Below are 17,471 nucleotides of genomic sequence, written 5' to 3'. Positions count from 1 at the left end.
GACTGTCGAGATTTTCAACTGTCATAGTTTTTAGTTTACTCAACACATCCAACTGAAGAAAACCAGATTGCTGGAATACTTGTGTTCCACTATTATCAGGGTCTGATTCTGCGGTTTGACTATGCCAAGTCATCAAAAAGAAATTAAATCCTCTCCTTGCCAATCCAATCCAGACTTTATTCATTCTGGCACTCCTCATTGTTGTTCAAGTTATTCAATCAATAAGTACAAAGAACACCACATTCAAAAGCAATTAGGAAATTAAATAACTAAATGGAATATATCAATGTATGAGACAGAATCTGTATCGAAAAATGAAATGAGCTCTAAGATTCTTACATCATCATAAGAATGGCATGATGGTGAGATGATAAATATAAATAATGAAGGTCTAAATTATGAATGTTAGAGGGTATAAAGAATTACTGCTACACAAACCCTGAGAGGGCTTGTATTCAAAAGGTGTTGCGTCTTAATAGCAGGCAGGACCCATTACAAGATGGTCAATGCCAAAGCTTCATGCAAAATCCAGCAGGCACTACAGTTGATCTCTTGCTTGAAATGCTTTCTGAAAAGGTGTCTACAAGCTGCTCTGCAAGAGATGCAGGATCTTCTAAAAAAGTATCCACAAAAACCTTCACAATCCTTAGTTCTTGTGAATTTGCCCTCAAGCTATACCATGTAAGGAATTTCTGCCTGAAATTCTTCTCTATATGTCCCTCACATTCTAAATATCTGATTATTTTCACATAATACTCAAAATCCCTATCTGAAGTACCATTTGCTGCACATTCCTCATCCTGCCTTTCTGTAGTTCTCTGTTTTGATGTGCTGCCATCTTGGGGATCCTCTCCTTTCCCAATCCCATTTTCCAGATCCTTACTGCAGGATTTCGATCTCACATTCACATTATCCAGATCCATGCTGCAAGATTTGGATCTCGCATTCCTTCCTGATCCATCCTTAAGTACTTCCAACTTGCATGGAGTTATGGGCAAGCTAGCTTCTGAATTGCTGACATACGGCACACATTCCATCCCTGTCCGAGCAGGGGAAGTTGACACATCATCATTGCTAATGTCCTCAATAATTTGGCCATCCTGAGAGTTCTTGTTCTCATGCTTCAAGACGTCAGACTTGGGAGCAGAGCCAACTGTTCCCATGACACATTCCTCATCCAACAATGATACCACATCTGCTGGGTTTCCTTCTTTACCCGTACCATTGCAGTTCATAGCATCATCACATAATTTTGCAGAAATAAATTTATCGGATTCCTTGCGATAAGCAAGATAATTGTCTGCTCGATTATCAGCCTGGTCGCTGTATGGAGTAATGTTATTAGTTTCATCTTCCACAGAGGAAGGATTGGAAAGGCTACTACAGTTGGTAGCTGGGCTTTGACTTCTTTCTTTTACAAAGCTGTTTAGGACATCATCATCAGCACTGCCTGTTGAGAAATGAACTTCACACATACCCAACTCACTTGAACCATTATGTGAAACAACTTTGAAACTATACTCCGTAGCTGGACTTAGTCCTGTGACAACAAACCTTGTTTTTGGAGCAAGTAGTTTACAAGTAGGTTCTCCTGGATAATCCACATCATGAGCCTTACGATGCCATAAGTAATAACCAACAATATCTTCTGGTGAAGGATCTTCTGACCCCAAAATCACGGTGAGAGATGTTGCATGGACATCTACAACTCTGACAATATTCGGAGCAATCAAAATTGAATCTGTAAATTTTGAAGGGCATAAAACAGAAGAATCGTTACTACTTTACTCAATTCTCAACAATTCAAGGCACCAAAACAATATCATGAAACATAATATTTCCTGCAGTTAAGTCAAAATCAGTATTAACAAAGAAAAATAACCTTAACTTATATTTTTAAATAATTAAAGAAAGTAGATAAAACTCCAATGTTACTGGGAGTATGTAATTATCTGCTTGTTACACAGGATCACAACCACATTACTAAATTATAAAAACCAATTTGCATCAATTTTGGTGATACAGCTCACATAGCAAAAGATTACCTTTAATCACAGGAATGGGCAATGGATGCAAAAATGTATTGGAAAGCATTGAGTCCAGTGACTCCACAGCCAAAGCACACAGTTTCTGAACCTCTGGTCCTGTAGAAAGCCTGTTGACTATACCCCTACCCATTTTTACAGGTAAACCAGTTAAAGGACCCACTTCATCTTCAAGCTTCTCAATAGCTTCATGCACAAATTCATAGAGCTTTCGATACTTTTCGGTCCCCTTTAAAAGCTTTTGGCTTAAGGACACACGATAGCAAAGTATGTCTACTCGTCTGGTATCCTTTGCTGTCATCAGTTGTTTTCTCCAGCATCTAAATATATTTACACAGTCAATCCTAATCAGATCATAATTTAAGTCCTATAATTATGAATAAAAGTATCAGTTAAGGCAATCAGTATTACAATAGTGTAGTTTCAAATAATGTGCATGCCGTCATTTGTTTAATCTAGACACATGGTGAGCACTGCATTTTAAAAACCCAACTTTTAAAGGGAACATTATTTATTGTTTTGTCTCTTAATTAAAAAGATAGAAGTTTCCAAAATTACCCCTAAACAAAGTTCTCAAAAAAATTACTGTTTAAAGTGCTTTTGTTAGGTAGGGGCATAATAGGAAGCTTGGTAAATTAATAGTTTTGAATTTTAGAAACAGGACAAAATTTCAGGACATCCTAAAATGGAATACAGGGCCAAGAATTTGGGATGGAGGGAGTATGACATTAGAAAGTAAATACAGTTCAGAAAACATTGAATGGCTCAATTCATGTTCTGCATGAACTCAAATAACAGATATTACAAATTGGCATAATGTAGATAAGGGATGGAAGCACATTGATACTTCCCAAGAGGGTAAGAAAGTCCCAAAATATAAAACCAAAAAAAGATTATCTTCCAATCGTCAACATCACACCATTGGTAATTCAACAAAGAATGTGGTGATTGTGATGGGTGTGTGTAATTGCCTTAACTACTCATCACTATATAATGCTCAATTGAATTGTTATTACACATTATTTTTATTATTAAATAGAGAGCTAAATAAATTGTGCTTTGTGCAATCAACATAGAATGCCACATTAAGCATACACTGAACAATGTTGTTTCCAAATTTACTTTATTAAGTATATAACCATCTGAATTTCATCCTTACGAGGGTATTTTACAGAAGCATTACTTCCTAAGAGAAAAATTACATTAAAGTGAAGACCACCACCCAATTTGGAGTCACAATGTATTTATCAATATAATTTTCTGTCTAGAACCTTCAAAAACTAGCATGCAAATGCCACTCAATCACATGCAAGATATAAGATGTTGTTAAGAAGAAAAATGAGATGACTACATCTGTGTGTCGTGACCTTGAGCATATAAACCCAGCCAAAGAGCTCAACAAAATACTGAAATCAATTAGTCAGATGTACACATAATGGACAGTTCAATGGCTTAACATTCTGCCTGAAGATATTACATAGGTAAAAAGTCACTTAAGAACAGAAAGTTGCATACAAGATTGTCGGCCATAACCTGTAGATACTCAGAAATATTCTACAACACTTGTGAAAAGCAAGGAGATATTCAAATAAATTCAACCTCATTTATTGAAAGATAAATGAGCAACAATTCATCAAGTATGTCCTGACTCAGAAATTTAAAATCCAAGGGAAGAGGACCCACTAAATAAGGTTCCCCACTCCTCAGACATTTCTAGTCTCTTATTATCTAAGTAGGCATATGATTTGTCTACCATGCAATTATCCATTTCCTTAGTACTACTTCTGCTTTTACATGCACTTGTTAATATTTATTTTTACCTCAAAAAAGTAATCCATACAGTAGAGCTGGTTTTATTAACAATTCAAGAAGATTCATATTTTATGTTAGGGATGCACCATTCATAGTCAGATAATGACATCAAACATCATCACCTAAAATCTCATGTCACAATTCATAATCCTATTGGAGAAATGAACCTCAATCTCCAACCCAAAAGATAGATATCACTATCCCTTGTAAGTATATCTAGTGCATCCTGACTCAGCGAATAAAATCAAAAGTAAGGAGATGCCAAAAATCAGGTTCCCACTCCTCAGACATTTCTGATCTCTTAATTATTTAAGCAGGCATTCAAGAAGTCCAAGATGACTTGTCAACCGTGCAATTATCCATTTCCTTAGAACTTCCACTTTTACATGCACGTATTTATTCCTCCAAAAAGAAATCCATAGTCTAGAGCTGGTCTGATTGACCATTCAAAGAAATTCCTATTCTATGTTAAGGATGCACCATTCACATTTAGCTAATGATATCAAACATTTCCATCTAAAATCTCCAACCATAATTCTTTTGGAGAAATTAGCCTTGATCCTCCTAGGCTCCAACCCAAAGGAGAGACAGAACAAGTAAGAAGGTCCTGCCTTCCAAACTAAGTTAAATTTTAAGGGAAAAAGGAGTAGGTACATGTTGATTTGTTGAATCAGGGTAAACAAAACTGATTTTATTTTGTCCCTGATGTATACTTCTTGTATACTCAGGCAACGCCTCTTTTCTTCATGTTAATATATTTCTTATTACTTATAAAAAAATTAAAATAAAAAAAAGGGTAAACAAAACAAGATCACATATGCATAAAAAGTACTCATGCCTACAAAAGAACAAAAGGCCATAGTTCATCAAAGTCTAAAATGACCTATCTATGCATGAATGCCGGAGCCACTAGATTGAAAATTAACAGTGCCCATATCACTCTCTACTTCCAAAAGCCTCAAACTACTTCTATTCCTATCTTTTCAAATGGAATATTATATGCAAAGAGAGAACCTAAACAATGTGGCTTCCCATCATTTAAAATTTCGAAACTTCAGATGAAGTAGGACCAAATCTCAGCCAAGAAAGGACAATACACAACAACAACAAAAATGCTTAGTGGATTAGGAGAGGGCCTTGAGGAGAACTCAGCATTGAGGCTCATCCACCGCCTTGAGAAGAGAACCATAAACCCCTTCAAAACCAAATTTGAGCCATGTGGATACATTGTATTAATATATATTTGTTTAAAATTATTAAAGCATAAGAAGATTCCAAAGCATCACACATATGAAACCATGATCACAAACTGGTCATAAGAAAAACCCAATGACCTATAGCAAGCATGAAGGAACTCATCACCTTGAAAATTAACAATCAAGATCCTCCTAATAAAAACTATATATTAAAAATAATTAAATTAATTTTTTACTCTACATGCATTCCTAGAACTGCATTGAAATTCTAGCAATTGTTCTTTTATAATTGTAGCTCCGCATATGGCACTCGATGGAGTATATTTCAGACACCTCTCTCTCCTCCTCTCCCTCTACCTCCTTCTATCCAAACATAGGGAAAAGAAGTTCACAAACGAGATGCCCCAAATGGAGTGTCACCCAAGGACATAGGAAGATCACAAGAGAGGACATGAAAAATAAAAGAACCAACTCTATATTGGATAGGTAATAAAAGTTTTATTGGGAAAAAAAAAAAATACATTGTGTTCAGGATGATGAACACTCTGTACTTCAGAAAAACACAAAAGAATCAAGAAGTAAAACTAGCAGATAAAATCAGAAATGGAAAAACATTGCTTAAAACCCCAAATACGAGACCACTCAAACAAAGTCCCAACTAGCAGACTTCAGAAGATCTAATGGTCTCTCAGTATCTTCAAAAGTACGGGTGTAGTGTTCCTGCCAAACTAACCACATTAGACAAGCAGGTACCATATTCCAAATATTTGAAAGATGTTTCCACAACCAATTCCTCTGTGCAAAAAGAAGAGAAGCAATCCTCTTTGGCATCACGCACTAGATCCCAAACATCAAAAAAACTTCACCCCACAAAGCATGAGCAAACTTACAATGGAGCAAAAGGTAATCCACAGATTCCCCATCTCAACGACACAAGCAACACCAATTAACTAGGGGCAAACCTTTCTTAACAAGATTATCAATGGTAAGAATCTTACCCCTTGTTGTTGTCCATAAAAAGAACACCCTTTTAGGTGACTTTACACACCAAATACTCTTCCAAGAGAAAGGATAAATAAATAAATAAATATATATATATATATAATCAAATAAGTCCATAAAGGAAGACAAGCAAGCAAAAGGAGATGTAAATCCAATATAATGGCTTAGAAAAACCAATCATGGTAGTACTTAACCTACAAGAAATCCAACACAATTTACCATCACCCACTCTACACCTTGATTTGCATAAAGTATTTGGAACTAAGTATTTAATAACTCTGATTTATAACATTAACTAACCTTCTAAATCTTTGACTCCAATGCAACTTCCCCCTGATCATCCATAAAATCTGCCACAGTAGTTCTCTTATTCACAGAAATGGAAAATAGATCCGGAAAGAAATTCTGCAGAGGCACCTTGCTACACAAAATCCCTCCAGAAGAGTTTCTTTCGCTCAGCATCCTGAGACTACCCACAACCATCTCTAATAACTTTCCACAGTCCCACTCAAAAAGTAACACTACTTAGTAATCTCTCCCCATAATTCACTCTCCAAAGACTGTATCTCTCATCTGAAAACCTCACCATTTATCCCTCAACACCTGATTAAAAGTTCCAAACTTAACAATGTCACTGAGTTACAAAGCTCTTGGTATCATCCTACTTAACTAAATGATATTTAAACCTAGAATCCATTACATAATTCAAAATAATTTGGACAGAGCACATGAAATCGTCTAATTAATAACAGATCAAAGTCAATGTCATAGCCAAAAAGGTTACTAAAAGATCATTCTTTTGCAATGGAGAATAAAAAGAGCAAAAGAGGACTAAACCACAATGTTATGCACAACTCATACTCCAAGTGCAAATTATAACAAAAAACAATGCTTCTACCTTAAACAAGAGAGATCATAACAAATTGATTTCATAAAAACAAAATGTACTTGTACATTTACAGCCCCCTAATGCTCATAAGATCACAACAGCTCAGACAACAACCATTTACTCAAAATAAAATTTTTAATTTTAAATATATCACGTGTGAAATAACAAATGCTTTTAAAAAATAGTGTTATATCCATGGTCAATATTGTTAAAGATGTATAGGAAAACTTTAACAAATGAAAATGGAATTTTTTTAAACCAAAGCACAACTTTATTAAATTCAAAAACATGAATATAAAAATAGAAACAGCAAGTGGAATTATTTACCCAAGCAAATCATTCACTTTCCCACATGATACACAATTAAAGCTCCCATCAAGTCCAGCACGTCGTCCATCTTTTGCAATGCCAGATCTTTCGTGTTTTAGAGCACACTCCAGATGGCAGGACATGCCACATGAATTACCTTGAAATGGAGGCTCCGAACTGCAAATCAACCATAGGCTCGGATCCTTGTTGTCATCATACTTATAACAGATGCAACAGGAACATCTCTTGCAGAATGTATCTCCTCGGCCTAAGGTAGCTCTGCAAGCTGAGTTCTCACAGTATCTTGTATTAGCCGAATCACTGCCGCCATTATTGTTTGAAAGATTGTTTGCTGGAGAAGTTAGTCGAGATGGGTAGTCAGTTTTCCTCTGCCTTTTGGTAGTTCTTTGGCCAAGAGGGGAAGACGGTTGTTCAAGGTCAATTACAGTCTCATGCCCTCCAGATTTCTTTTCAGATACGATTTTCAGAAGGTTCTCTATAATTTTTAACTTCGTCAGGCCAGTATATTTCCTTTCTTTTCCCATCTCTGCACACAAGACTTGTAAAATCTCCTGTCGGCTCCATGACTGCAGCATTTCAGAGGCACCGTGTGACCACTTTGATATTTCATAGACTAGTTCTCTCTTTTCCTCCATACTCAACTTGCTGCATTTTGTTGGATCAAGCGTAACTCCTTACATCAAGTAATAGTAAAACAAATATCAGTACATAGAAACTTGAACAGAAGAGTCAAACAAATCAAGAAAGACAATAATTTAAACAAGTCCCTAATTAAAAACATACACACATCTAAATCGGGGAGAGGGAGGGGGGGGGGGGGGGGGTGGGGAAGCATTACACCTGTTACTGATCTGGAAGTAACGGCCTTCCCACCACGCCTTTTCTATTTGACCCAACAACTTCACGTGTCACAAGAGGAAACCAAACAGGTGTACCAAAATACATAATCAACTATCTCACATGCACCTGAATTGAAGTCTACTAAAATTTATTACCAGATTATTACAGGTCTGATTTGAGAAGTAAGTGTAAATTATCCTTTTTGTTCTCCAGAAAACTCTTAACTAAATTATATTTTAAAAAATCAAGCTGCAGGTTGTATCACAATAATAAACAAACAAATGGTTGACTCACGTTAACAATTAACAGAGACAACCCAACTACACCACCACATGGACTAGGAATTTCAAGGGTCACCGCCGTATAATTGGGTTTGAGCCCATCAAAGCGGCATCACACCAGTGATGTGATTAAGAAAAATTTCATTTGACTTTGGAATGCATCTGGCTCTAGACTTACCTAAGCGCTGCCACATGAATTATTCGATGTGATAGCATGCTAGTATTATAACAACCATATAATATAAAAGCTAGACTCTTTGATATAAATACATGCCTCCCACATATTGCAGAGACCAAATAACACGCAGAGAAAAGACACCACTGGCATTATATTAGTAGAAAATAGCAAAAATTCATCCACCAACAAAACAGTTTCCAAAGAAATATCAAAATGCTAGATAACATCATAGAGAAAAGTGATCTACATACATACATCAAATTCACACACAAATAGAACCATGACCAAATTTATTGAAAACCCAGAAACACTAATCAAACCAGAACATCAAAAATCACAGAAAGCAACAATGTTCCTGAAATCTGACAACCATGCAGGTTTCAAATCCTGCAAAATATAAAAATTTTACCACCTTCATAACCATTAAAAAAAAATTAAAATAACCCAGAAATTCAGATGTTTAAAACTTCCAAAATTCCAAACTTTTTAAGAATCAGAACCCAGAATTTATTGAAACAAAACCAAAAAAAAAAAAAAAAAATACAAATATAAAACAGAGAAATATAAGAGAAAAGATGGGTACCCTCAAAAGAAGAATCCATGGCCATAGGTGTTGAGAATGAAAAAACCAATCAGCCAAACACATTACCACCAAAAACCCAACTTTTGTGAACCTGAAAAAGAGAGATGGAAATCCATACAAGAACCAAAAATGGTAAAAAAATATATGTATATTGAAATTTGACCCAGAAAAAGTAAGAAAGAGATTGAAAGGGAATGGAATAACAAATACCAAGAAAGGCCGCCTGGAATTCCGCCACAACAATCGAATCCATGACTTCTTATTACAACAACAACATAAAACAACTCTCTCTCTTCTGGGTCCTCTTCCTCTTCCTCTTCGTGGGCTTTGGTTAAAGCTTTTGTTTTGTTTTTTCAGGACCCGAAGCAGTAGTGAAAGGCAGAGATTCGAGGAGGACAACTTCTTCTTAATTTACGAGATAAAATTAAAAATAAAATAAAAATAAAAATAGAGAATTTTAGAGAGAGAAAAAAGAGAGAGAGAGAGAGAGAGAGAGTTGCCAACAACATAAATATGCTACTGCAACAACTTACTACCCCTATCTATATATGAAATCTAATCTATAACTATTAACTACACAAGCCCAAAGTGCCTGCATGTCTTTTTCTTTTTTCTTTTTTTCTCTTTTTTAAACCACCTTAACTTACAGGGTAGTTATACTTTTGTACTCATTCGTCCCGTAGTTATACTTTTTAAGTTAAATTTGTTAACTATCTCGTTCATGAGGTTTTCAATATGTTTTATGGATTATAAGTGTAAAATAATGATTGGGATATTACTTTCTTATATTTAAAAAAAAAAAAAAAACATACTTGAAAATTGCATCCTATAATATGATTATCAAAATTAATAATCACATGCGAGTCATTTGACCATCAAAATCAAAATTTTCATTTTGCTCTTGCAATTAAATAATGTATTAAATTTTTTTATGGTCACATGTTTTGCAAGTAATTAATAATCTTTTAACAGTCTATTGGGTATACATGTAATTTACAAAATTTTGGTATACTTCGGGTGATGACTGATGATTCCAAGTTTTGATAGTTTATGATACAAAATATTAGTTTTTTTTTTTTTTCTTTTGAGAAGAAGTATCCTATAGTTAAGATCGGTTTTTACCATTAGCCTTTTTTTTAAAAATATAATTTCACCTATATTCATTATGAAGTGAGGGTCCCACATGTCAAATGACTAAGCAACCCTCATGGACTTCATTTTTCATGAAGAAGTTAGTGAGAATTTGTAAATCGTGAATGGGTTAATTGGTCCTCCAATGTGTACATGTACTTTTTTTAAGAAGTATTCTCTTTTTAACATCCAATTGTTTCTTGGTTCTATTCTATTTTATGAGTGTAATGCACGTTTCTTATCACACTTTTACGATTCCATACTTGTTTAACTTTTAACGTTAGATCCATAATGAATGTTAAAAATGTCTTGTAATAACTTTATAGAAGCTTTCATATTATCATGTCAACTGTTAATGTCATCACATGAAAAAATAGTAACCCCTTACCTTAATAATGTTAATAATAAGGTGGGGTGGTGAATAAAATCCATAATAATTGAAAGAATAACTCCTATTACATTCCTCTCCCTATCATATATTTCTAATATAAGTTTGAAGAAGATAATGCTAATAAAATGGGCCAAGCAAAAAGCAAAGTTCTTTTCCTATTTTTATATTATTAGATGGGCACTTTACGGTGTTAGATGGGAAAACTTTTCATAATTCAAAGGGAATATATATTTATTTTATTTTATTTTTCTTTGCACCAATGGGAGCAAAGGGATATGAATGTCTATTCACATGTAGCACTTGCAAATTATTCAGGGTTATTTTGTTGGTTGCACCAATGAGAACAAAAAGTAGAAGGGAGGGGGTAAAATGGTCAATCCACACGTAGCGCCCACAAATAACTGTCAAAGGGCAAGAAGGTATCGTTGATATGCATGATTTTTTTGAAGGTCTCTGTTCACTTCTTATTTGTACAATGATAGTGCTCCCCATGCCAACCATTGCCTTAGAAGTGTGTTATCTTACTGTACCTTATAATTATTTATTGCTTTGCTTGCTGCGGTTGGTGGTTCGCTTGCCTTGTTACTGAAATATAATAATATTTTTTGATTGCTTTTTCTTCTTTCCATTTCCAAAAAGATCTTATTTTAATCGATATGATAGTGTTGATACAAAATTATTGAACGGGCTGGTTTTAAGTCACAAACACCTACAAAAAAAGGAAAGATAGAAGGGTATTCGAGAAGTTGTCGGCCAGAGTTAGTTAGCGGTGGGTCTCCGTAATCAAGTGTTCTCTTATAATGGATTTCAGTTAACTCAATCGATAAAGTCTATTATTGACAAATAAAAAATCTCGAGCTCAGACATCTCTCACACCAAAAAAATCAGTTTTTAAGAAAGTTCATGGTTGAAATTTTATTCTATCTTAAAAAAAAATGTTCTCCAAAGGTTTTTTTTTTTTTTTTTTTTTAAGATTTAAGGTTATTATTGATTGCCAATTAAAATGGTTTCCTTCTTTAGAGTAACCTAAATGTGTGCAAGTTTAAATTTCTTCTTTTCTCGTTAGTTGACCAAACTTAATTTATAGTTAATTAATTCAAATTAAGATCTTCTAGAATTGTTAAGATAAGTTCAACATAGTGTTCCTAAAACTGAAAACTCTAGATAATATCCCGACTCTATTGGCAATCTTGATTAATTATAGGTATATCATTAATGCAAAACATCATAATTCGTTAATTCAACATTCTGAAAAAGTCAGGGAAAAAAAAACATTCTGAAAAAGAAAACGGAGAAAAATTGGTTGAGCAAAGTGTAAGATAAAATAAAAACTTCCTTTGTTTACTTTTTTTAATAAAAAAAATAATTTTAACAATTGCATTTTTTTTATTCAATAATTATCCTGAATATCTTGTTAAAAAAATCAAGAAATAACTATTGAAGTCATGGATCTTGTCACAATTTCCGGATCTAAAAAGCGAAATTGTGACAAGATCGGAAAAGGCAAAAAAAGATATAAATAAATAAATCTAGTAGTACAATTAATTTCACAACTTTATCACGTGACAACTTGTGAATGGTGGAATTATGGACCCACTATTTTATTTCACTACTTATAACTCGTCACGTAGATAAGTTGTAATAAAAATTATGAAAATTTTTATTAGAGTAGATTTACTCAAAAAAAAAATTTAATAAAAACATATATTTTGTTTTTACAAGCCTATATGTAGTTGACAAGGTTTTCGGTGCCATAGATCTCTCATGTGCGCAATTAGCTTATAAGAAGACAATGAATAGATGAATGTGCAATGTGCATGACACGGGATTTTCGCGCAGTAAATTTTTACTAGCTAAATAGACAGACTACATGCAATTACATGCTACAGTTTAATTACAACGTCTACTGTTTCCTATATTTATATTTTTTTTTGAATGCGTTTCAACTGCTATATATCTATGCCTATGGAAAAGATTGACTCGTCGTTTTCTTCTGGCAAATACATGCTTAACACGTTTACCTTCTACTTTTGCGAATAACGACGCTAATGCTATGACTTTTTCTATGTTTCAGTGATTCCCCGCCCACAATATTAACAACATATTAGTGGTTAATTAGCCACTCCTATAAAATTAGGGCTGACCAATTCGAAGAATTAAACAGTTCCCAAACAATATTAAGATAGAATTAAGTGATTCTATTTTGCAAAATTCTCCTCTAGGATCACGATTTTCAATCTACTCATCCATGATTTCTACCTTCGGATTTAACATCACCATCCTACTAGTCAATCAATGGGGGATGGTAATGTAGACCCATTTTGAGTTATTCCATCCTGTATGGGTTTTTTTGGGTTTCGAACAGGAGACAAAGCGTGCTTCATTTCGCCTTACCTTGAGAGTGTGTGTCCCATTTCATCTCATCTCAAATGCATATAATTCTTCTCTAGTCTTGTAAAGGGGGACGAAGTGTGCTATATTTCGCCTCACCTCAAGTGAGTATGTTCCATTTTACCTTATCTTGAGTATGTGTGGGGTTTTTCTAATCTAGAAAAGGGGATAAAATGTTTCATATTTCAATTTACCTCGAGTATGTGTTTCACTTCACCTCATCTTGAGTGTGTGTGTGGTTTTTCTAATTTCGAAAATGGGACAAAGTATGTCATATCTCGCCTCACTTCAAGTATATGTCCCATTTCACCTCATCTTGAGTGTGTATGTGGTTTTTCTAATCTCAAAAATGGGACAAAGCGTGCCCTATTTCACCTCACCTTAAGTGTGTCCCATTTCATCTCATCTCAAGTGTGTATGTGGTTTTTTTAATCTCGAAAATATGACAAAGTATACCCCATTTGGACTCATCTTGAGTGTGTATATATAATTATATATATTATTTCAGTTTTTTAAAACACTAATTTCTTTGTTTCTAAGTACTCTCTTCGTCCCTCCTTTTCCTTTTCCCTACTATTAATGTCAAAACCATCTCATTAGCAATAGTGAAAAACCTCCACCCCCACCTTACTCCAACCTATACCATTCGGATTAGATTTTCTCTATTGGATCGGTGGGGTTACTTTACATGCCAAATAGTTTTAAATGGATGAGACTTGCTGAAAAGAAGGTCAAATTTTCTTGAAGTTTGCCAACTTTATCAAAATCCGTATCCAACTTTGAAGCTGCATGATGTTGCTGATCCTAAAAAAGATAAAAAGAACTTTCAATCTTTACAACTATTGTACGTATATATTTTCTAAACCATAAATTAAGACCAAGTGGGTCATAGTTCAACCACATTAGTCGGCATTGAAAAGGTCACTTTGCTTCCTTTCCCACACTAGTTAGCACCGATTTTATGACATTATTATTAATATTTTATCATTATTTAATCAAAGACTTAGACTCAGTATCAAACTACGTTTCGTGCATGTAATACTATAAAATTTCTAATAATATAATAAATCTTCTTGAAAAATCACTTAAAAACTAATTAATTAATTAAGGTCTCCTTGTCACGTCTTGCAAGGATGTTAATCACTTAATCTGTTTAAATATGGCCAAAAAAATTCAGTAATCCAAATCAAATTACTTACTTTATGACCCGAAGAATTAAAAAAAAGAGATATGGCCTGTGATCATTAAACTTTTTAAGAAGCTATTCAGTAATCATTCTACATAAACAAAAGTATATATATAGAAAATGTAAAAGAATTTAAAAAAATAAAAAACTCCTAAAGCTTTCGTAGTCACATAGCTTATCTAAGATGACATATACGGCCTCACTGCAAAGTTTAATTTGATTCAAAAAACCTACGTGGAGAAGGTTAATTGGAGTGTTAGAAAAATTAGTGTGAATGGTTTCTTGTTGAACCAAAATATATATATGATAGAGAGAAAGTGACATATGCATGCCTAGCAGGCCAAAAAGTGATCAGCTAGAGCTAGAGATAAGGAGGTAGTACTATAATTTGGCGCCGACAAAATAAAAATTTGTGCGAAATTTGTCACATGATGAATGAACGGATAGGAGAAGAAGCAGAAGCATCAAGCATGTTGTTCTCTTGTGGGTGATACGAATGAGTGACACAATACTGTTTTCAGTCTTTTGCTACCTGCCTTACTAACAATATATGCATAATTCGATCTCTGCTAGCTTCTATGGTGTATATATGATCGGACAGTTTGGCATAGTTGTGGTCCGCGTGCATGGATTTAAACCTATTTGATGTCTTTTCATGTATAAGATACTGATATTGAAGGTTATGATTTTCCCATCTACCATCATGCCCAAGAGGAATTAATGTTTAGGTCTTTTTCTTCTTTTTCTTTTTTTTTTGGATGATTTGATAGCTAGGAGGACTTGAACTAATGAAAGATAAAGCGAGAACTGAGAATAATGAGATATGAGTAATAATGTGAGAAACAGTTTGAATTGATGAGAGAGAGAGAGAGCACAACAGATGATACATGATACAATTAAAAGCCAAGCCACAAAGGAGAGCTGAGTTGTTGCATCTACAAACTTGAGGAGAGCAAAGCTGACAACACTGCCAAGAAAAACTTACACCCATAATATCTCTCTTGGTACCTTTTTTTTTTAATAAAAATAAAATTATGGATTATTTTTATAGAATGAGTTAAACGAGTTACAAATCTAAATTATTAGATTTTTTTAATAAGTTTTTTGTTAAATATTTTGTTCATTTATTGTTGTTTCGCGATGTTGATGTTTGGTTATGATACATACCTATGTTATATGATAAAGAACATGTATTCTTTGTAACGGTGCATCACAGTTCATTTATAGTAAATAAAATTTTTTGTTGAAAGCTTGAATCGAGTACTGCCTAGTTCTTAAAGTGGAACTCAATAATTGCTATGATCATATTCGATGTGGGCGGCACATACTTCCAAGTTCCAATATATCCACCTCCCCTAAATTTTAATAAAATAAAAAAAATAAAAAACTAAAGATTTTAGAAAGAAAAAAAAAAAAGTTGAAATGAAAATATGTTAACAGCAAATAATGTTCAGGTTGGTCCAAAATGGTTCAACTCGAATCTGTACTCAGCAATGCATGTGCGGCAGTAAAGGTCAACGGTAATTAAGTTGTAGTATAGGATAAGGAAAGCAACTGGCAATGCCTTTATTTATTTATTAGTAATAAAATATTTTTAAGATCTTGATTTAATTGGACTAATTATCATTAAATGCTTGGGTTTTGGAGCCCCCACTCAAACCTAATCCATCATATATAGCTGGCTTCAGCATGTCATAATAAAAGTTACTGTGGCTTCATAGGCTTTAACATGTTTATAGTAAATAGGTAGGTCAACTTGACACATAAATATGGCACGTTCAGGGTCCATTTGCTCTGTGTGTTTAAATAATTATTTTTAATTTTTTTTGAAATATATGCTGGTAAAAAAATATGTGAAAATACATATAATGTTGTTTAAAAACTGAAAATATGTGTTTGTACTCGCGTATCAAACGGGACCTAATTGTCTCACTCTCACTTAATTTTTTATACTATATTTGAGTTTGAAATCATTATTATTATTTTTTATAATTCAATAGTTAGAAAAGAGAAAATTTGAAACATCTTTTGTTAAAATTATTAAGAGGCAGAAGGTGCCAGTTAAACTTTTGACCATTTGAGTTTTAAATTAAAATGAATAGTTTATTTTACAGTTTTGATTTTATTTTGAAAATTCAATTGTGTACATATATAATAAGAACCATAAAATCATTGAAATGTATTCATTTCAAATGGAGAGAACTTTTTCTGTGAGAGCATGCCATTGTCAAAATACTTCAAGCTGCAGTTTCAGTACATTTCAAAGATGCAAACCTAGAACTTAGCTAGGAGATCGAGGTAGGTTACAACTTTCAAAGCTCTTCCTCACAACCACCTTCAAAGTTAAATTCATCACGCTAGCTATAGGGTCTCCAGTTGTGAAAGTTTTACGTTTCAGACGAATTATGCAAAATTACTTACTTCTTGAGCTATATTATCGGTCTTTTGCAGCAACCGTGCAACAAAAGCAGGTAAAAGCAAATAAATTGGCTGCAGAAGTAGATATATAATTGAGAAGTAAGAGCCCACTTCAACATGTGTAGAGAGGACAATACTGAGGCATGGCAATATTTATGGATGTGGACACATCTATGATCGTATACAATTATATTATTTAAGTTTACTAGTGGTTCCTATCAAATAACCCAACAAAAAAAGAAAAAAAAAAAAGGTTTACTAGTGGTTGCCCAACCGAAAGATAAAAATATTATCATCTTTGTGGTCCTCCTTGTTGTCAATCATGACGTTAAGATCATTACATGCTTGGATTCCTCCAGACCTTTCAAATGCTAGGGCAAGTTTGTCCAAAAAGCCATGTTTAATAGTTGGTAATTTGCAAAAGCTGAGAGAGAGAGGGGTTTTATATAGATGTTCAGCCTGTCCAACTAACTTTCAGCTGGGAATGCATGAGCTATTTTCTCTAATCTCTCTTTAGTCAAGCGAGAGTACCAAAAGACATTGTTCCAACAATATTTTCCTCAAATTAATTACCATTAAAATTACCAATTGGTAGTGTCCCTAACCACTACCTACCCTCTTATCTTCAAAATTATTTTATATCTAAGTATATAAAGAGAGTCAAAACGAAAAAAATAATTTTATCACTAGAATTTGTTACAAACTCATGGGTAGAACTCACCCTTGAAAACCAGCTTGTAAGAGAATGGTGCCCAAGAGCATATAAACACATGGTTAAGTTTATACTTAATCTATATG

General features: G+C 33.8%; 1 protein-coding gene across 2 annotated transcripts; it reads right to left on the bottom strand.

The window, feature by feature from the left end:
- Positions 1 to 242: 242 nt before the first annotated feature.
- LOC126715824 (VIN3-like protein 2) lies at positions 243 to 9,649 on the bottom strand. Of its 2 annotated transcripts, XM_050416630.1 has the most exons (5): positions 9,367 to 9,648; positions 9,157 to 9,247; positions 7,272 to 7,947; positions 2,046 to 2,365; positions 243 to 1,741 (listed from the first exon to the last, which is right to left on the bottom strand). In XM_050416630.1, exons 2-5 carry the CDS (start codon positions 9,179 to 9,181, stop codon positions 504 to 506), a joined length of 2,259 nt encoding a protein of 752 aa, XP_050272587.1. In that variant the 5' UTR covers positions 9,182 to 9,247; positions 9,367 to 9,648; the 3' UTR covers positions 243 to 503. The 2 variants fall into 2 exon arrangements, with proteins under 2 accessions (XP_050272587.1, XP_050272585.1); XM_050416628.1 differs by lacking the exon at positions 9,157 to 9,247 and having other exon boundaries at positions 9,367 to 9,649.
- Between the last annotated feature and the right edge of the window lie 7,822 nt (positions 9,650 to 17,471).

Source organism: Quercus robur, chromosome 2, assembly GCF_932294415.1.
Source record: "Quercus robur chromosome 2, dhQueRobu3.1, whole genome shotgun sequence".
NCBI classification, from domain to species: Eukaryota; Viridiplantae; Streptophyta; class Magnoliopsida; order Fagales; family Fagaceae; genus Quercus; species Quercus robur.
The sequence above is the reverse complement of the archived record's forward strand: the minus strand, read 5'-3'. Positions and strand labels throughout refer to the sequence as shown.